Raw genomic sequence first — 23,126 nt, forward strand, 5'->3', positions numbered from 1 at the left:
ACTTTATTGATTTTTTTTTTAATGTTTCACACATCGTTCGATTCTCTGTAAGTATACTTTTCAAACACTTTGTCCACGCTTACTTTTAAAATTATCTTAATTTAATTCATAGCATAGTAAATTTACAAGGGAAAATGTTGTAATATGGGTTTTACTAATAAAAAAGTACAATAAATTGTTGTCGTTTACACTAGAAGAAGCCATATATTGAGATTTTTTTAGTTAAAAAAAAGTAAAAATACATTTGTATTTACTTATACATTTGGACATGTTGTGATATAATCTATGATGAGATTCTTCGTGGCTTTTAGTCTTTTCATTTTTGAAAAAATTACGAGATGCATATTGATACTAATTCGCACTAAAAATGATATATTTAAATTGATGTGAGACCTACATTACTAGGATTCACATCAAAATATATATACCTTTATCTATATGGGCCTAATTTCTAATACAATCTCCTATTGTTGCGACAAAAAAATTTGAAATCATTTTGCAATAAGCCTACAAGAATTTGAAGAGCTCGAGAGGACTTTAGGTGTACTTCACGAACCAATTTGGTGCTTTAAGTCGGGGGATAAAAGAGAAAGCTACAGAATGACAATTTGGTACTTTAAGTCGGGGGGATAAAAGAAAAAGCTATAGAACGATAATAGGGTTTCCCTAATTTTAATGCCTTATGTATTTAATTCTAGGGATATTTATAGGGTTTTATGAGGGTCTTACGAATTCCTTTTTAATGTAAGATGATCCTTAAATTAAACTTAACCAAATCTCAATCCATTTTATTTTATCCCCAACATGTATAATTAGTCATTTTACGTGAAATAATTGCACATTAATACAAATATGTTTTCTTAATTCCATCTCTGATTATGTTGTCATAGTCGACTATAGTTTTATTAATTGGAGCTTTACCACATCATTTATTCCATTTAAAAGCCACCAAATGATTCTAGAACCTTTATGGACTACTTTGCCTCGTACTAATTTATCATAATATTCAAGAACTCCTATACACTACTTCGTCAAACACTATTGTCTGATCACAACAACTCATTTTATTAATTAATAAAAAAACTTGAACTAAAATTTATAAGTATGCAATTACTAAACAAAATTTCATTAGACTAAAGTTTGGCTTAGTTACGCTTATGAACAAATTTGTTTACGAGGGCAAAAAAACGTACAAAGACCAAAAACATATATGAAACGACTGTAATGCTACTTTATTTTAATATAATTGTTAAATTATTTAGGGAAATAGCATACGTTAGAATAAATTATTTTTAAAAATCTAAAACAATGAAAATTTTAATATCTTCAAAATAACATTTTAATATTTCTTTTCTTTAAAATATCTTAGAGATAATGTAGTTGTTTTACAAATCATTTGTACTTGTTTATCCTATTATTCGGAAATACTAATTTAGAATTATAAATCTAAAATCGGTTTGGTTTAAATAAATTTTATTATAAATTATATAAGATTTAAATTTATGTAATATTTACGGTCTAAAATTTATGCTTAGTGGAAGCACATTAAAAAAAAAAAAAAAAAAAAAAACACTGCTGAAACTATATCAATATAAGAGTGTCATTATTATTGGAATGGGCCAATGGCAGTAGCTTACAGCCCAAATGCCTTAATTTCCAAAAATATCCTCATCAGATCTCAGAATTTACAAAATGATTTCCCAGTCCAGTCAAATTCTGATACAGGGAGCCTCGCTGCCCTCTCAGCTTCTTCTCCAGAACTCCTGTAATCGCACATCGATCCTGTCTGCACATCCTTCCCTCGTCCTTTGGATCTTTGCTCTGTTTCTTCTTCTTCTTCTCCCGATCGGTGAGTCTCTCTCTCTCTCTCTCTCTCTGGATTTATGTTTTCTATTTGGTGCAGTTTTGTGCTCATGTAATTTGCTTTGCGTCGGATCTCAATCTTGTTTTCTGGTTTAGTTTCAAGCTCAATCTCGCAGTTCATTCTAGTTCAGCTTCCATTTCTCTTTTGGTAAAACAGAAGGTGCTGTCAGATCTTGTTCTCCGTTTTTGCCCCCCCCGCCCCCCTTGAAACCCTAATCGCTAATCACGTCCCAGTTAATTACTCGAACTACCTGCTTTAGTTTTTTTTTTCTTTTCCCGGGGGGGGGGGGGGGGGTGGGTGGGTTGTGAATTGAAATGATTTAATGAGCACTGGCTGCAAAGGCCACCATTCTGGAACATTTTTCTTTCTGACATTTTTTCACATTCTAGGAAACGTTAGCCGACAAGTGAGGATATTATGCATTATCAATTAACTTTTAGCGCAAGGGATTGTTTTCTGTATATGAATTTGGGATTGCAAAGTTGATATTTTGTGAATTTAGACACTTTTAAATACAAAATAATGAAAAATTATCCAAATTTACATAATTTCCAAATTCATGGCCTCAAGTTTTATTCTCGAACATACACTAATCTGTTTGTCTCTCAATGCATCGAGGCAACATTGCAATGGCATGAATCAATTTTGATATGATGATTGAAAAACTTTACTTCAATTTGCTGTTAACCCCTTTTTGACTGTGTCAACTTGCATTCTGATTGTGTTGTATTGCTTTTGTTTAATGTTATTTTGTCTACCTGTGTTTTTGAAAATTTCTTGTTCATTATTCTGTTATGTGAGCGAAGTCTGCAATCCCTGGCCTCCAAGTCTGCTACCACCACCGTTGACAACACCACTGCCGCCACCACTGCTGCCAGCAAGTGCAAGCAGCAGCAGCAGCAGAACTAAGCATGGACAATATGTTTCAAAATTGTTCATAGAACCCAGCAAGCCACCAACATCACCACCACCCACCAAACCAACATCATCTTTTATTCATCTTATTGTTCTTAATGGTGTCCCTAATCTATCACTTATTCTCATCATCGGCTCTGGTCTCACTGGGGCTCTACCACCTCATCTGCGCCACTCGGAACCACCTTATTTCTAGATCCCCTTCAGACTACTATGCGAAGCCCTATCACCCTCTCCCCTCCTCCAGTCGCCTCCTCAAGCACCTCCAGCTCTATCTCCTCATCCTCTGCCTCTTCATTGCCTTTGCCCACCAGACCCTCGTCTCCTCAGACTCAGACCCTCTACTTAAAGGCCACACCCCTGTCCACCGCTTCACCTCCCTCCAGTCTGCTGCTGTCCTCTTCCTCTTTTTCCTCCTCTCCCTTGCCCTCCTCCTCTCCCACACCTCATCTCTCCTCCCCTTCCCCTCAGATCTCTTCTTTGCCCTCGCTTCTGCCCTCTTTTTCCTTCAATACTCCGTCTACTCTGCTGCTGCCACCGTCCAAAACTCTGATCTTGAGGCAAAATGTGACTCCATCTCAGCCCGTGTGTCTGCCCTTGCCTCCCTGCTTTGCCTACTTCTTGCATGTCAGCCCAGATTGTTTGTTGCTGATGTCGCCTTGGGGGCCTCCCTCTGTCTCCAGGGCCTCTGGGTGCTGCAGACTGGCCTTTCCCTCTATGTTGAGGCCTTTATACCTGAGGGCTGCCACAGGCTGCTGGATGTTGTGAAAGGAGTTGAGGGTTCCACCAAGTGCGATTTGGAAGAATCCAGGTTGAGGGCTGTTGCGATTTTGGATCTTGCCTTTGTGGTTCATGTCATGTTCACCCTACTCATCGTCTTCCTCAGCTATGCTGTTGTTGCTAAGACTGTTGGTGTCAGAAGATATGGATCCTATGAGGCCTTGCCCAGTCTCGCCTCTTCTGGGGATTCTAACCATATTCAGATGAAGACCATGGCTGGCACACAGGCCTGAAACCATCATCTTTTCTTCTCGATGGGTGGGCTTTTCTTTTTCTTTTTCTTCTTCGTCTTCTTTTTTTTTTTTTAAATCTGTTTCTTTTTTGTTAGATCTTCAGAATGGGAATAGCACTGATTTCTTTCTTTAGCTTCATTTACAGTGTAACTTTGTCATACTTAAGACATAAAAATCATGTTGTTAATGCAGACATTTTAGTGTTGTTTTAATTTATCCATACTTTGCCTTATCATAATGCTGCTACCTCTCTTCGTCTTTTCTCTTTCCCTGTTATGTTGTTTTTATGGATTTCTTCATGCTTCTTGGTATCCCAAGAAAATGTGGATTTCTTCAAACTTATGTTGTTTTATGGTCTGTAGATTGATATCATTGGATCATTTATTTATTTATTTATATTGGATAAGAACATTGGATCATTTACTAAAAATATTGTTTCTTTTATTTTGTAAAATCTTGGTTGTTAAAGAAAGGTTTCTTTAATGTAAATTTGTTGTAGTAGACATCTTCTTGTTACCTTTTTTATTATGGTATGTAGGCTCAGTTGTTGCTAGGCTGCATTACATACATTTAAAAAAACAAAGACTGGACACAAGGACAGCATTACATGCATTATGTAGCTCTAAATACTGAACACAATTAATTTGAAAATTTTCTCAATATTATTGTATCAATTAATACATAGAGTAGGAGCCGTGCATTAGAATCATCATTCAACCAAGTTTTATAATAGAATGGGGCTATATCATTTATTGGATAATGGAACCAATCAATAGATGCTATTGCATATTCAGTTGCTTGGAGTACCGAGTCTCTTGACATGAACGAATAATAACTGTTTGTTTGAAAGACTTTGTATGACTCGAAAATATAGGTGTTCAAATGTGTGATAGTTTGTATGATTTTGGGTTGTTGTCAAGAATGTAATGACTTAAGGATTTCCATGGATATTGCCTAGATGGCGGTATAATTGTTTGGATATCACAAAGCTCGATTGTATTGAAGATTGAGTATTTAGATTGGGAAATTCAAATTGTTAGGCCCCATTTGGATGAAGGAGTTGCTTTAGGAAAAGAAAATAGGAAGGAAATCATTTTTCATTGTATTTTTTCTCTCTATATCAAATATTATTGATAGTGAATTTTATTTCTAATGTGATTAAAAATGAAGAAATTAAAGGTTAATGACTTGTCAAATCAAATTTTTGTTGATTGATTTGCTGATGGAATCATTTTTCATTTTTTTTACTAATATTATTTCATTTTTTTTTCCTCACTTTCTTTCATAACCAGTGATAGCAAATTTAATTCCTTCATGTTTTCCTTTCCTTCCCCAGCGTTTTTTTCCCTCGTTCCATACAGGGTCTTGGGATTCTTACTGATGAGTTATTGATGGATGATAAATAGTGACCAAAGATTTTGTAAAAGGTACTTGGTGCAAATGGACAGAAGGAATCAAGGATGCAGGATCATGAAGTACTATGGATTGTTGCTTTGTTGGTTGATTGAAATTTCAATTCAATGACACTTCTTGAATCTCTGTGTTGTTGATTCAATGATATGCTTGTGAATTATTGTGGTGATATGCTAATGATGAAGCTTTGTAGGTTCTTTAATCTATATTTCTGATTTTTCCTCATGCTCAATTGAGCAGTACCCCATACAGTTAAATTGGACGTGTGCCTGTGTGCTAACTATTTTCCCATTAACTTGAAGGGTGCACTTTTTTGTTAAGGTGTTGAACCCTTTTGTCGCAGAACTGCTCCTGCTGTTGGATGTTCATCTTGAAACATCCATGACAGTTGCAGTCACTGGTCTCAACTGCATGGGCTTATACTGGTCCTTGTGGCAAATGGCTAGTACTTCATCATAGTGAAATTAGAATGACGACAGTGGCTTGAAAACTGTCTAATGCTATCTAGGTTTGTTGGTCTCATAGATACAGTAGTATTGAGTTTGTGCAAAGTTAGGATTTGGCATATCTCACGTGGTCGTGGCAATCAGACCTGGAGGCTATGCAGAACCATAAAGAATTTGTGTCTCATGCGGGTCAACACTGCCAACCATAATGTTGCCTTTGCCCCTGACTTATCAATGTATCAGGTCACAGATCAGAGGTGGTAGGAGTGCTCTTCAGTCCTGTTATTTGCCAGTGTGTGTGCTCGCACGCGTGCTACATTCATGGACAGACAGAAACAATAGGCAGAAGTGAGCAAAAAACCCGGTAATAGACCAAAGAGCTATATTTTCATAGTTGTGATCACATTTCTCTCAGCTGTTTCTTTATTTTCCCAGGAGCCTCTTTAGCTACAACATAATTAAGTTGGAAGTCTATTTCTTGTGCTGCAATTTGTCTCTTGATTGGCACCACTTCATCATGAATCTTCTTTCTTTGGGTAAAACTTTCATGCCTTGTTGGTACTGATGCTCCTAATCTGGCATTCTTTCTTTTTTGCATTTTTTGTTGCTGACAGCTCCCATGGATTTTGGTAGTAAATAAATAATGCTCTTAACTCCAACACTACATCAGAGTACCAACCCATTATTGACCTCACTCATATTGTGAGTGAGTGGGTGATGCATGAGGATTTGATCTTTGGATTAAAGCATCCATTGTTTTGGTGGGCTGCTTCAACTACACCTAATCTACTAGGAGCCGAAAATGACTACCACATCCCCGTTGCTATGGCCTATAGGTGGCATATATTTTGAACTTTGGATATGGATTTCGCATGATAAAATTGATTTAGTTTTATATTTTATTTAGTTCAAATTTAATGTTCGAATTTTATATTCTCAAAGAAAGTGAAAAAGGGTATTCAACAGTTGACACATGGTATAACAGGGTTTGAGAAATGATGCTTGAAATATCGAATATGAGTGTCATGATGCAATCATGGGAAATATTTTGATTCCATTTCTCTTGATTCCTTTCTATTTTGATGTACTAAATATGTATTGTAATTTGTTTTAAATTTACCATTGAAAGTTAATATTTTCAAAGAAAGTGGAAAGGGGATTTAAACATGCAAATGCACAAATAACAAGGTTTGAGTAATGATGCATGAAAAAAGAAAAAGAAGGGAAAATAAGGAGAATATTTTTTTATTATATTTTAAAAATAAAAATTTATTTTAATATGAATAAAAAAATAGAAAAAATTATATATTAAATTTCGTTTTGTCATATTTTTCTGTAAAAATGTAGAAAAAAAAAAAAAGGATATGAAATCAAGTTGCTAATTAAAATTTGAAATTATATTTGATTTTCTCCACAAATAAGTATGCTTCATTGATGATGTTGACCCTCCATTTTGTTTTCCTTTTCCTACCAAAGTATCCAATCAGAAAATGTAAATTGGTACAGAGAGGGTACACCCTAAATGTACTCTGTTGTTGTATTGTTGTGAACGTGGGTAGTTGTGTGGATAATTCGCTGAAAATTGAATTAGTCCAAATAATCGGTTAAATTTCATCAATTCGGTTCGGTTAATTTTTAATTTGATTTGATTTGATTTTATATTAAAAGTTAAGGCGTAGTTCCAAGAGGGGGTGAATTGGGTTTATAAAATTCTTTTAAGTGTTTTTACAAATTTACAATTTTTTATATATTTAAGAAAATACACAAGAATGTTTTGATTTTAAATGCTCAATTTAAACCAGCCACAATCCATACTTAATATCAATCACAAGCCAAATACCTTTAACAATAACAATCAATCAATCACACAATACTTATCCAGTTGTTGCAGCACTTCCTTATTTCAGCATTTGCAAAAACTTAGTTTAAAGTCCTGTATGAATGAATATTTGTGCGCTTCTTTTAATCAAGATTTTCGCAAATGATTAATCAACGTACTCCTTTTAAGGTTTCCGCAAAAGATTAATCAACATACTCTCTTAAATTAAAAGTTTTTCTCAATCCCAGTTTTTAGCAACCTGCACTTAAAAACACAATTTATATATGCTAAAAATTTAAAGAGTAAAGGGTAAGAGTGAGACCAAAATTTTTTACGAGTTTTGATTTATCCCTAGCCTACGCCCTCGCCTTAGGCAAGACCACCTAAGGATTCCACTAAACCGTTCCTTTGCAGGCGGAACAAACCGTTTACAATCACTCATTTAGGGTGGAGTTCTCTCTTTAAGCGATACCCCACGCTCAGTTACAACGATCCAATGACTTGAACCGTCAAAGAAACAAGAGAACAAGAAAGATTTCTTTTGTACAAAGAGATGCTCTCAGATAAAACTGGTTAGTACAATTGAAAGCACTAATATACTTCAAAACAAATATCAAAAGAAATTGAATTGAAGCTCAAGAATTAATTCACCAGATTTCTTCTCTTGATAAGAATCAGCAATTCAGAAATTTGAACTCAGAGAAGATTGATCAAAGACTCAGAATATCTCAGCAATTCTCAGTATGAAAGTGTGAGCAAGAGAGCTTTAAGAGAGAAAGAGCAATTATGGCTTGGGAGCAGATTTTCAATGCTTGGTGCTGATTTGATTAGAAAAATCATGTATTTATAGGCTAAAAAAGTTTAATTCGTGTTGTCCAAGTTACTTGGAGTGTTTCCCAAGTTTATACGAAATTTGGGGTACAAGACATATAAATTTGAATTTTAAAACTTTTAAAAAATATAACCGTTAATAGTGGTCAAGCGCCTGAGGTCTCGGGGTTAGTCGCCTGAGGTCTCAAAAAACTGTGAGATTTTAGCTTTAAAACAGGGTCAAGCGCCTGAGGTTACCAGGGTCAAGCACCTGGACCTACACTGCCTCTTCAGAATTTGCTCAGGAAATTCTTCAGGCACTTGAGGTTGGCGCCTGAGGTTTAATCTTCAGTCGCCTAAACAGATATAAATTCTGTTTTTCATTTTAGTTTTCAAAAACTCTTAGCTAGCTTACTTTGTTACTCTAAAAAGCTTTTTTCGGGATTTTCAAAATAAGGTCTCTAAGTCCATAACAACCCTTAATGAGCTTCAAAGCATTTCAACATGATATTTATTATGAAGTATTATTATGAAGTACTTACATAATTCATCCTAAAGGCTTAAACACTCTAAGCTTGAAGTCTTCATAAATGTCTTTGCTTTGAATCCTCTTAGACTTGAGTCATCTTTAGGTGTTCACATGCTTTGAACATTTTGGTCCTTTTAAGCATTCTTTTGATCACTTTGAAGATGGAGTATGACTTTAGTAATCTTGAACTTCCATTTCTTTGTTCATTTTGAACTTTGTCATACAAGGTTTCCTGAAATGTCACCACTTAACAAAAACATGTTAAATCAACCTTTATTTATTATCATCAAAACGAGATTCGAAAGTCATGTTAGACGAACATATATTTTAGTAAAATTGGTTATTCGGTTTTTGATTCAGTTACGGAGAAATTACATTTCGATTAACCAATTTTACTGAATTATATAATTAATTTAATAATTAAATTTAAATTATATCATTTATAATTAGGGTTCCATAATTATTATATGATTAATAATTAAATATAAATTAATATTGAAAGTGTCACACCCTGAACCCGCAGATGGGTCCCATGTGTAAATATAGTAACCTATCCTGTCTCTGTATCAATTCAAACATACATAATACAATACAATAAGAGGGTCCGATCCCGTGGGGTACACGGATGCCCTATACACATATACATCCATACTCATCAGTTACACAGCGGAAAATGCTTCATCTATCTATATAACATACCATACCAGAGTCTGTACAAATCTAGGATACACGTACCCATACAATACTAAGGTATACAATCCCATAAATACCGTACACACTCCGGGTGTCTACAAAAAACCATCACGAAAACCTGGTTACATAATCTCGTACCTAATTAGGTACTAACAACAGCTAATGACACCCCCGCTTCCGATTGCTAGGATGTTAAATACGACTACCTAATGGACCTGAAACCATTGTACGTATATTTGGGGTGAGACAGCTCTCAGTAAGGAAGAAAGCAAGTTATAATATCAGTGTGTGGCATACCAGTGTTATTATATGCAAAACATAACACTATACAATACGATACAGTTCAAAAACATTTCCATACAGTTCTAGTATTTTCACAAATTCATTTCAGTACATACGGTACCCAAAACATATAGTTAGTGTTGTCACACTAATAGGCAACTATGCCATGAAACCCAAAGCTTTACAGTGATTAAATTGCCAATACGATGTAGATCACACTAGTACGCAACTACTCAATGAATCCGAAGTTTCACAGCGATTACATTGCCAACACGCAACTACTCCATGAAACCCAAAACTTCATAGTGATTACATTGCCAATACAGTGTAGCTCACACCCCTCAATAACCAGCCGGGATACGTACTGATATTTCACACCCTCGGATATAGAGCCGGATACTCTCGCCCACGATTTTCACACCTGTACATGGCGCAGCGTACGGTAATTAGTCGTCACATAGCTGTTTCGGCGTATGATAATTAGCCGCTACTAGCCGATTTCACAAAACCTAAAATCATTTTGGAGTTCACACTCTTATACATATCAGCGTACGGTAATTAGCCGCCACTAGCTGTTTTACAAACACCTGAAACAATTACATACAACCATACGTACCACACTTATTTGGTTTACGGCAAATCATATCGTTTTCCAATTCAAGTATATAGTTTATACAAATATGGATAACAATCATCTCAATAATATAGTTTAAACAAAACAAATGGTTTTCCAAACAAAGTAGAGATGATACCCAAAATCCCCAAATTTCCCGAAAACTGTAACCTGAAAATTCCGTATTTTTACTCGATAGATTTCCCCAAATAAGTTACCAAAACATACATACGTTCTTAGCCTACAAGCTTACCAATCTTGATTTAAAAAATAAATAGATATAAACTGAATCCCCTCACCTTAACACGAATTCCAACAACGAACTCTACGGTCCCCAAAACTACAAAATGAGACTCCAAAACCTACAAACCACAGTACAATAAATGTTTACAATCCTTACTACTATACATATTTTGAAACAAAAACGAAAACTGAGCCTTACCTTGATTTTGGCCCGAAACCCAAAACCGCTTGAAACGAGATTGCGATCCGCTAGAAACGTAGAGAATCCTTCCTTGATCCTTGCAGTAACGTTCGATTTACAAATCAGGCGACGAATGGCGAAGAAATCAAGAGAGAGAGAGTTCTTCAAGTTCTAGAGAGAGAGGGAGAGGATATTTTGAGATTACTTAACTTAGAAGCAATGGAAATTGATATTTATAGCCTTTGACTCGGCCGCCCTGATCAACGAAATGGCGTCCTCGTCGATGAGTCTGCCATTACCTTCGTTGACGAGACGGTGGCCTCGTTGATAAGCCGAGGTTCCAGATTTTTCCCAAAATCCCTTGGGATCTCCTCGTCGATGAGACACTCAATTTCATCGCTGAGAACAGAAGGGACTTCATCGACGAAACTTGCCCAAATTACCACTTTACCCTTCTTTCCAATATTAAATCCATATACCACGGTTCGGGTTCTTACAACTTCCCCTCCTTACAAAATTTCGTCCTCGAAATTTGCAATCTCTCATTACGAACACATTTATACTACTACATACATGCACACTCTGAGATGAAATGGCGGCCATTTATACGTAGCCTCCATCACAATACATACATACACTTAGAAGAAAACGACGGCCATTTATATGCAGCCCCGCCACGATACATACGTACTTTAAAGAAAACGATTGCCATTTATACGCATCCCTAATACAATACATACATACACACATTCCCTCACTTATGGCAGAGGAATACCGTGGTTACATACATACGTGGCCTTGGGAGCTTACAATACAACAGGACTCTCCTAGAGACTAACCACCCAATACTAATACGATAACAGAGTATTACATACATACATACATACTCATACCACCCTGCTATCCAACTACTACTCAGAACAACTGCGAATACTGTCGGCGTATTTCCGTCTCTAGTTCCTAAGAAGCTTCCTTAACCGCGTGATTCTACCACAATACCTTTACTAACGGTATTTCCTTGGTACGCAACTTCTGAACTTTTAGGTCCAGAATCTGAACTAGTACCTCCTCATACGCCAAAGCATCCCTAAGTTCCAAAGATCCGTAACTAATAACATGCGACGGATCCGACACGTACCTCCTCAACATGGATACGTGAAAAACATCATGGATCCTCGAGAGCATAGGGGGAAGTGCAATCCGATAGGCTACTGGACCCACTCGTTCAAGAATATCAAACGGTCCGATGTACCTCGGGCTCAACTTTCCCTTCTTCCCGAATCTCATCACTCCCTTCCTTGGAGCGATTCTAAGGAAAACCTTACCCCCACCTCGAACTCCAATTCACGGCAGCGAACATCCGTGTAACTCTTATGCCGACTCTGAGTCGATCTAATCCTCTCCCGGATTAAACCTACCTTCTCAGACGCCTACTGCATGAGTTCAGGTCCTAAAACCTGACGTTCACCGACCTTGTCCCAATACAAAGGAGATCGACACCTCCGACCATATAGAGGCTCAAATGGTGCCATCCCGATACTAGCCTGGAAGCTATTGTTATAGGCAAACTCCATCAATGGCAGAAACTGAACCCAACTACCACTAAAGTCTAATACACAAGCCCGTAACATATCCTCCAAGATCTCTATTGTCCTCTCCAACTGTCCATCAGTATGAGGGTAGAAAGTTGTATTGAAAGTAAGCTTCGTCCTCAGTGCTTCCTGCAAGCTCTTCCAGAATCGAGAAGTAAACCTCAGATCTCGATCTGAAACAATGGACATTGGTACTTCGTGCATTTTCACTATTTCATGCATATAAAGGTCCATTAGCCTACTCAAAGGGTAGCTAACCTTCATCGGTACAAAGTGAGCAGATTTTGTCAACCTGTCAACGATTACCCAAATAGCATTCTGCTCGTGAAGCGCTGGCGGCAATCCGGTAACAAAGTCCATGGAAGTGCTCCCATTTCCACACCGGAATAGGCAAATGCTGCAACGGCCCTGCCGGCCTTTGATGTTCAGCTTTCAGCTGCTAACACGTCAGACACTGCTCCATGAACTAGGCAATATCCCTCTTCATACCATTCCACCAAAAGGACTCGCGCAAATCCCAATACATCTTCGTACCACCCGGATGTACCGTATACAAAGAACGATGCACTTCCTCCAGAATCGTCCTTCTGATCTCATTGTCGTTTGGAACACACAGCCTAGTCCCAAACCTCAACACACCTCAATCAGAGATGTTAAAATCCGCAGCCAAACCCTGTTGCACTTTTTCCACAATCTCAGCTAACTTCGCATCACTAGCTTGCGCAGTTTTAATACGCTCAAACAAAGTCAGCTGGATCATCAAGCTAGCAAAGAAAGCCTGGTGATCACTAGACACCAACTCCACGCCAAGGCTTTCCAGATCCCGTCTGACATGATGCTAAGCTACAACTGTAGTTACTGCTGCATGCTTTGACTTCCGACTCAACGCATCTGCTACCACATTAGCCTTCCCCTGGTGATAACTGATCGTGTAATCGTAGTCCTTAATCAACTCTAGCCACCACCTTTTCCTTATATTCAACTCCTTCTGCGTGAAAAAGTACCTGAGGCTTTTGTGGTCAGTGAAAATCTCACACTGGACACCGTACAGGTAGTGTCGCCAGATCTTTAGGGCATAAACTACAGCAACCAATTCTAGATTATGCGTAGGGTAATTCTTCTCATGCTCCTTAAGTTGCCAAGAAGCATAAACTACTACCTTACCTTGTTGCATAAGCACACATCCCAAACCCTTCAGGGATGCGTCGCTATAGATCACAAAATCGTCATTCCCCGAAGGAATGTCAATACTAGAGCAGTAACCAGCTGGTGCTTCAACTCTAGAAAGCACTGCTCGCAATCACTAGTCCAGTAAAACTTCACCCCCTTCCTGGTCAATCGTGTTAGAGGTCCAGACAGTTTAGAAAAACCCTCTACGCTGACGATAATAACCCGCCAGTCTCAGAAAACTCCGAACCTCCTACACACTCTTCGGTCTCACCCAGTTGACTACAACTTCAACTTTGCTAGGATCAACTGAGATACCACCCTTAGACACCACGTGGCCTAAGAACGCGGCCTGATTCAACCAGAATTCACAACAACTTCCTTTCCTACAGAATCTGTAGTACCAACTTCAGATGACTTTCATGCTCTTTCGGACTCCTCAAGTATACCAGAATGTCATCGATGAACACCACTACGAACTGATCCAAGTACTCATGAAACACCTTGTTCATCAGATCCATGAACACTGCTGGCGCATTTGTCAACCCAAACGGCATAACCAAGAACTCATAGTGGCCGTATCTGGTTTGGAAAGTAGTTTTAACTACATCCTCAGATCTAACTCTCACCTGATGATACCCTGACCGTAGGTCAATCTTCGAAATGACTTGTGTTCCCTACAATTGGTTAAAGAGACCATCTATACAAAGCAAAGGGTAACGGTTCTTCACTGTCATTTTGTTCATCTCACGGTAGTCAATGCACATATGCATCGACCCGTCCTTCTTCTTCACAAACAAAACTGAAGCTCCCCAGGGCAAAACACTCGATCGAATAAAACCTTGGTCTAGTAATTCCTCCAACTGCTCCTTCAATTCCTAAAGTTCTGCTGGAGCCATTCGGTACGAAGCTTTAGAGATTGGTACCTTACCGGGCAGCAACTCTATCGCAAACTCCACCTCACGATTTGAAGGTAAACCGGGTAAATCAGGAAACACATCCGGAAACTCATTGACTACCTGAATATCCTTGAGTCTCAACTCATCTCGCGACGGTTCCTTCTCACAAGCTAGGTACCCCTGACACCCTTCCAAGAGCAGCCTTCTTACCTGTAACGCTGATAGAACCTATAGCGTCGAACGCACACACGATCCTACGAACTCATACTCTTGCTCCCCAGGAGGTCTGAACACTATTACCCTCCTACGACAATCAATCTCCGCAAAACTGGAGAATAGTCAATCCATCCCTAGTATGACAGCAATACCATACATGTCGTATACTACAAGGTTCGCTGGTAGCAACCTCCCCTGGATTTCCACTGGGCAGTTCCCTAACATCTTACTACAGATCGTTACACTCCCAGTCAGTGTAGTCACAGACAACATCTCATTCATCACACAAGTTTCAGCCCCACACAACTTCACAAAACTAGTAGATATGAACAAATAGGTTGCCCCCGAATCAAATAAAACAACAGCTCTATTTGAAAGCAATAACATGGTACCTGTCACCACATTCCTAGGGTGTTCTGAATTTTCTGGAGTTAGTGAATATACCCTCGCCGGAGCTGTGGTTGCCTGGTAGTTCCCCCGAGGCATCTGATTACTCCCACGGGTCTGGCTTTGTGTAGGCGTATCTATCCTCAATGCCTAGCAACTTCGTGACATGTGGCCTGGCTTGCCACAGTTGTAGCAGTTTCCTTATAACGACTGACATTTTCCATCGTGCCTTTTATGGCACTTGGCGCACGGCGCAGGGGATGGATCCCCCTGATAACTCAGCCGCTCGGTGTTCTGCCGATAAACGGAACTATAGCTCTTCTTCTTCTTCCATTGTCCTTGCTGAGGACCACTCTGAGGACCAGAAGATGTTGGCCTCTTCCCCTGATCCCGCACTACCTCATCTCCCTGAATGTCGGTCTCAACTATGGTGGCTTTATCCACCAGGATAGAGAACTCATAGATCTGCAGCATCCCCACAATACGACGGATGTCTTTCCTCATACCCCTCTCAAACATCTGAGCCTTCTTATGCACATTCGGAACCAAGTACGGTGCAAATCGAGACAACTTGATAAACTTGGCAGCATACCTTTGCACAGTCAGAGTTCCCTGCGTTAGGCCCGAGAACTCATCGGCCTTCGCATCCCGAGTGGAGACCGAAAAGTATCTCTCAAAAAATACCTTTTTAAAGCGGCCCCACGTTATACCATATGGACCAGCTTTCTGCCTCTTAAGCAGGCTCACTGCCGTTCACCAACGACCTACCTCCGTAGTCAGCTAGAAGGTAGCGTACGAGACCTTCTACTTCTCAGTGCAGTGGAGGACTTTCAAAATCCTCTTGGTCTTCTCGACCCAGTCCTCCGCCACTATCGGATTGGGTCCTCCCATAAATGTCGGAGGGTGCATGCGTGTGAACCTCTTGATGGTACACCCCACATCAGTAGGAGGGCTCTTGCGTCTCCTAACACTCTGCCCAATCTCTCGGATCACCTGTTTTGCCAAACTATGAGACACAAAAGGAGACTCATTGCTTGTCGTCTCCTCGGAGCCACTCTCCAAGTTATTATCCTTGGGCTCCATTCTGAAAACAGAATAGGAATCGGTTAGAATTCCTATATCATACGCAGTTGACACAATCATAGACCTAATCATGTCAACTACCAATGTGACGACCTGCTTAATTTTCACTCACACACACACACACACACACACACACACACACACACATATATATATATATATATATATATATATATATATATATATTACAAAATCACAAATCTTAACTCAGCAGATCATAATCCACCTGGACCCATGGGTACCAAGAATACCTCAGAACACATAACGAAAGCCTAAGCAGCAGGAAATATATAATTACAATATTATAAATACAAAACATCCATCACATTACTATAAATACTAGAGTCATTATATCTACTGTATTTCAGTATTTACATCCCAAAATAAAATCTAGGGACATTTCCCACAAAAATCCAACTGTCTCTACTAAAACTTACCCTTCAAAAAGGGTAAACAATAGCTTTAGATCAGTGGGGCTTTTCCCGCTCTCCTATCTGGGGCTCCTGAAAAGTTTATAAAATTTTTGGGTGAGACACCTCTCAGTAAGGGAAATAAACTAATACCAGTGTATGGCAATATAAGTATTCTGTGTTATACATATACTATACAAAACATATTCAGTAACTGTTATATCAAATATGGGAAAACATATATATATATATATATATATCATTAAAACATGGCAGAACATACTGCATTTCCATAAACATATTTCATCTCATACAATAATAATACAAAAACATTCCTGGTAAGTTAGCTGGCTGTTGTCATGTATTATCCCCACATGACTGGGTTGTGTGGCCCAAAGGCGGGACCTGACAATGGTTGGCCGACCACTGTCAAGTCAAAAGTATAGTTTGTAAGTCTGATGGGTCTGCCTGACCTGGTCCGTACACCAGGGGCGATCACTCACTTCTTAAAAACCACATCGACCATCCAATCTCTCGCCACTCCGTATAGCGGCGTTAACATAGATATCATTATCATGAAGACCATGGACATATAGCAATGGTACCGTGCAAGTGCTAGCCTAGACCAAGCCAACTAGGTTCTGATATCATATAATATATACTGAAATTGTGATACATGGATATCTCATATCATTAATTAACAGATCAATCATATCATTTTGCATATATACTTATATCATGAAAATCATCGACCCATACGCCGGTATTACACTTTTTATCATAGTTCGGCCCGTACGCCGGCAAATCATAGCAGCTCGTACGCTGGCAAATCACATCTATAGTTCGGCCCGTACGCCAAAAAATCATATCATAGCGCAGCCCGTACGCTGGAAAATCACATCCATAGCACGACCCGTACGCCGGTAAAATAAATCCATAGCACAGCCCGTACGCCAGCAAATCATACACATAGCACGGCCCGTACGCCAGCAAAACATATAAAAATCTCAGCCAGTACGCCGGTTTTCTATTATAACAATCCATATCATAATCACAGTCCCAGAAAACAGTATTTCATAACCAATTCTACTCATGCCACGCTGAACAGGTTTTCACATATTTAACATACTATCATTTTCAACAGTATTTTTTCCAAATATATAAATCATATATAAATATATTTATTTTATGAAATCGAATGCTATAACAGTATACATATTTTCATAAAATACTAGCTTAGTTTATTCTCTTACCTGATTCCTAAAAAGCTCCTGAGAAAATCTGCCCCGCACCCACAGGGTTCCTAACTCAACACCCTGGAAACAACATTCCCCAGAACTGAAGTTTAGTATTTTTAAGCATATAACACTTTTCTCAACTGTCAAAAATTTAAATATTGAGTAGAAAACCTTACCCTGGATTTGAGATGGTTTCCATCTTACTTTCACCAACGATCTACTCTGGCAGATTTGGAGAGAACTTCTCCAGGAGCGTTGTGGTGGCTTCGGATTGTCGATCTAGCATCAATTCGGCCCGAAATTGACGAAAGCGAGGGAGAAAACCGAAGGGGAGAGCGAGAGGAGAGAGATTTCTTAATTGGAAAGTAAATCCAGATTTTAAATTCATCGAAGAGCCACGTCATTCATCGACGAATCCTTCAATAATTTCGTTGACGAAATTCAGTCCTCGTCGATGAAATTCAATTGGCTCAAATCTCTCTCGGTATTTCTTCATCGATGAAATTCAGTCTTTGTCAACGAATTCTCCTAAACCCTCGTCAAAGAAGCCCTGATGATTCCCCTCGGTTATTCCTTCCAAAGTGCAATGTCATCGACGAAAGCGAAGCATTTGTCGACGAAGTCGACTTCCTCCTTCTGTTACTGACTTAATTTCCCTTCCTCTTTATTATTTAAATGTCATTATTCTTTGGGTTGTTACAACCAATCCCACGGGTCTAGGCCTGTCTTATCACACTGACATGAATCCATCAATGGTTTGCCGTGATATTTCTGAAATTGTCATTCCAGGAAGGACACAAAACACCGCCAATGAGTCCCTGTCTAGCAACAACACAATCCTCGACCTACACTACCCATTTCCTACATCCTATACTCTGGTATGTACACATAAATACACCTAACCAAGTCTACAAGACCTAACAACTTGGTTAGCTCTGATACCAAGCTGTCACGCCCCGAACCCGCAGATGGGTCCTAGTTGTGAATATAGTAACCTAACCTGTCTCTGTATCAATTCAAACATACTTGATACAATACAATAAGAGGGTTAGACCCTGTGGGGTACACAGATGCCCTATACACATACACATATACATCCATACTCATCAGTTACGCAGCGAAAAATGCTTCATCTATCTATATAACATACCATACTAGAGTCTGTACAAATCTAGGATACACGTACCCATACAATACTAAGGTATACAATCCCATAAATACCATACACACTTCAGGTGTCTACAAAAACCATCACGACAACTCGGTTACATAATCTTGTACCTAATTTGGTACTAACAGCAGCTAATGACACCCCTGCTTCCGATTGCTAGGATGCTAAATACGGCTACCTAATGGACTTGAAACCATTGTACGTACATTCGGGGTGAGACATCTCTCAGTAAGGAAGAAAGCAGGTTATAATATCAGTGTGTGGCATACCAGTGTTATTATATGCAAAACATAACACTATACAATACGATACAGTTCGAAAACATTTCCATACAGTTCCAGTATTTTCACAAATTCATTTCAGTACATATGATACCCAAAACATATAGTCAGTGTTGTCACACTAATACGCAACTATGCTATGAAACTCGAAGTTTCATAGTGATTAAATTGCTAATACGATTTAGATCACACTAGTACGTAACTACTCCATGAATCCGAAGTTTCATAGCGATTATATTGCCAACACGCAACTACTCCATGAAACCCGAAACTTCACAATGATTACATTGCCAATACAGTGTAGCTCACCCCCCTCGGTGACCAGCCGAGATACGTAGTGATATTTCACACCCTCGGATATAGAGCTGGACACTCTGGCTCACGATTTTTACACGGGTACATGACGCATTGTACGGTAATTACCCACCATGTAGCTGTTTCGACGTACGGTAATTAGCCACCACTAGGCGATTTCACAAAACCTGGAATCATTTTGGAGCTCACACTCCTATACATATCAGCAAACGGTAATTAGTCGCACTAGTTGTTTCACAAATACCTAGAACAATTACATACAACCATACATAACACACTTATTTGGTTTACGACAAATCATATCGTTTTCCAATTCAAGTATATAGTTTATACAAATATGGATAACAGTCATCTCAATAATATAGTTTAAACAAAACAAACGGTTTTCCAAACAAAGCAAAGATGATACCCAAAATCCCCAAATTTTTCAAAAACTATAACCTGAAAATCCCGTATTTTTACTCGATAGATTTTCCCAAATAAGTTACCAAAACATACATACGTTCGTAGCCTACAAGCTTACCAATCTCGATTTCAAAAATAAACAGATATAAAATGAATCCCCTCACCTTAACACGAATTCCAACTACGAACTCTACGGGTCCCAAAATTACGAACTGAGACTCCAAAACCTACAAACCACAGTACGATACATGCTTACAATCCTTACTACTATACATATTCTAAAATAGAAACGAAAATCGAGCCTTACCTCGATTTTGGCTCGAAACCCAAAATCGCTCGAAACAAGATTCCGATCTGCTAGAAACTTTAAGAATCTTTCCCTGATCCTCGTAGTAACGTCCGATTTATGAATCAGGTGACGAACGACGAAGAAATTAAGAGAGAGAGAGAGGTATTCAAATTCTAGAGAGAGAGAGGGAGAAGATATTTTGAGATAACTTAGTTTAGAAGCAATGGAAACTGATATTTATAGCCTTGACTCGGACACCCTCGTCGACGAAATAACGTCCTCGTTGACGGGTCTACCATTACCTTCGTCGACGAGACGGTGGCCTCGTCAACAAGCCAAGGTTCCAGATTTTTTCCAAAATCCCTCGGGATCTCCTCGTCGACGAGACACTGAATTTTGTTGCTGAGAACAGAAGGGACTTCGTCGACGAACTCTGGCTTCGTCGACGAAGCTTGCCCAAATTACCACTTTACCCTTCTTTCCAATATTAAATCCACATACTACGGTTTGGGTTCTTACAGAAAGCATACAATTATATATATTTTTTCATAATTAGTTATAATTTGATTCAGTTAAATTTGATTAACCGAATTAATCAAAAATTTGGTTCGATCGGGTAAGGTTCGGGTAAGAAAGGTAGCTCAGTCGGTTTGCTTATGACAAATAATTAACTGAATTTTTTTGGTTAATTGGTTGAATTGGCCAAATTGACCGATTGCACACCCCTAAATACGCCTCACAGTAAATCAAAAGAAAAATAAAATAAAAAGTAAGAAGAATAATTTAAGTGATTTGACATCTTATGTCCATCAAAATTTTTAGAATCGTTAATGAAAACTAACCAATGGTTGTTTTAAGTTAGTCAAGGAGGTTGTGTAAGAGACAATTCTCACAAATGAAATTTCAAACTAAGTATGATTTGTCTTTATTAAATTATGATCAAGTAAAATTTTCTTCTTGGATTTGATGGTATATATTTTTAAACAAAATATAGTATAAAATAATATTAATTTTCATCCAAATTCAAATAAATCTAAAATTTAAGGCTCGAAATCCACATTTCCAAACACAATCTTACCGTCATATATTTCACTGAATTTGAAGTTTTTAATTGAGGAAAATATGATTATTTCATCTTATATTTGGTTGTCACAATTAAATATATCATGTATAAGCATGATTCACCTTAAATGAATTTAAATAATTCCTAATGCAATTTAGATGTTTTTAAGAACAAATTAATAATATATGTCATAATTAAGTTTATAAGTTAAAATAAAAACACTTGTTGAAGTTAATTGTAAAAAAATATATACGTATATTTAAAACTACAAAATACGGATATAGACATGAGATCGTGCTATTACAACATACGGTCCAAGGACAAAAAAAATCTTAAAATATAGAATATAGTATAATAGAAACATATTCATTTATGTTATATATCATTACATTTAAACATGTTGTGTATTAAAAAATATTAAGAAATCCAATATTTATGTTGGAATTGGTGTATTCCCAAGAGAGGGGTGAATTGAAAATTTAAAATTATTTCTTCCTAGGTATAACTAATCCAATAGTAGTATACCACAGCCTAGGATCTGTCTAAAACACATACCAATTCAACAGATAAACTACTATGTAGATATATAAACAATTAAAGAAATCTTAGTATATCAAGCATTCAGAGTAATAAATATTAACATACAGGTGCGGAAAGTAAATTGCGGAAAATAAAACTAACACCAGATATGTTATTGGGGTTCGGCCAAAACTGCCTATATCCCTGCCTCAAGCTCACAAGTAAGAGGATTCTACTAGTTGCTCACTTCACAGGTGGAGCGACACCTTTTACAATTTCTTACCAGAATGGTACACCTAGTTCTCTTAACCGGGTTTGAACCAATCCAGTGCTCACCTAATCAAGTTTGAGCAAATCGGGACTATTCACAAGACTAGTCTCCCTCTTCCGACAACCCGTTAGGAATACAACAGATAATCAATAATTTTTGTGTAGAAACAAATGTGCTTCTAAACTGAGCAGATTTGTACAACAATATGCTCAATACACTCACATATGAAATGATTTAAAGCTCAATGTGAGAGTGTGTATATTTCACTCAAAAATATTTCTCAATAAAAACCAAGTGTGAAAAATAATTTTCTTACTAACAAAGAATAAGAGACCTTCCAAGCAAAGATTATGCTCAGGTACTCTTTTCAATATGCCAAGAATTTTCTCAAAACTAGTTTTTCAAATAAAACTTAGGGGAACTAGGATTCTTGCTTAAAAACAATTTTGCAATGAGAATAAATGAGCTCTTAGAATCTTACAATGGATGTGCAAGGATTCCCAAGCTAGAGTAAGGTTTTTCCCAAAAAATATTTATCAATAAAAATATATGGGAGAACCTTTAAGCTTACACTCAAGGATGATTTTCAAAATAAAACTTAAGAGTTTATGCTTTGGATGAAGAATGAATGCTCAAATAGAATATGTTTTCTTTCAAGAAGAATTTTTCAAATGAGTGTGGGAAAGAGAGTGAAATGATTTGGATATGAAAAATTGATGCCCAAATGAAATCTCTGTAATAACCCAAGAAAAAAAAAATGAATAATAGTTAGTATTAAAAAAAAAAAAAGTGTTTCTCTGTTAGGATCCTTGATTTCATGTTTGATGCCTAAGAAAGACCTTGTCTAAGCGAGTGCTCAGAGACCATTGCGGCTCAGTCGCTCCCTGGAGGTCGGCCTGGTCAAAATGGAATTTCATAGGATAAAACAGGGTAAACACTGTTTATATACGTAAATAAGTACATAAAATAATGTTTTGACTGATATAATTTGTAAAAATA

General features: G+C 37.8%; 1 protein-coding gene across 3 annotated transcripts; it reads left to right on the forward strand.

Moving 5' to 3' along the window:
- The first annotated feature begins 1,631 nt into the window (after window positions 1-1,631).
- On the forward strand, window positions 1,632-5,411 carry LOC131156654 (uncharacterized). Of its 3 annotated transcripts, none has more exons than XM_058110510.1 (3): window positions 1,688-1,849; window positions 2,671-3,817; window positions 5,129-5,411. In XM_058110510.1, exon 2 carries the CDS (start codon window positions 2,878-2,880, stop codon window positions 3,790-3,792), a length of 915 nt encoding a protein of 304 aa, XP_057966493.1. In that variant the 5' UTR covers window positions 1,688-1,849; window positions 2,671-2,877; the 3' UTR covers window positions 3,793-3,817; window positions 5,129-5,411. The 3 variants fall into 3 exon arrangements, with proteins under 3 accessions (XP_057966501.1, XP_057966493.1, XP_057966507.1); XM_058110524.1 differs by having other exon boundaries at window positions 1,706-1,849; window positions 5,199-5,411; XM_058110518.1 differs by having other exon boundaries at window positions 1,632-1,849; window positions 2,671-5,411.
- Window positions 5,412-23,126: the final 17,715 nt, after the last annotated feature.

Source organism: Malania oleifera, chromosome 1 (genome assembly GCF_029873635.1).
Source record: "Malania oleifera isolate guangnan ecotype guangnan chromosome 1, ASM2987363v1, whole genome shotgun sequence".
Classification (NCBI taxonomy): domain Eukaryota; kingdom Viridiplantae; phylum Streptophyta; class Magnoliopsida; order Santalales; family Ximeniaceae; genus Malania; species Malania oleifera.

Excerpts from the sequence above, each read along its gene's own strand:
- LOC131156654 (XM_058110518.1), top strand. The coding sequence starts at position 2,878 with ATGGTGTCCCTAATCTATCACTTATTCTCATCATCGGCTCTGGTCTCA.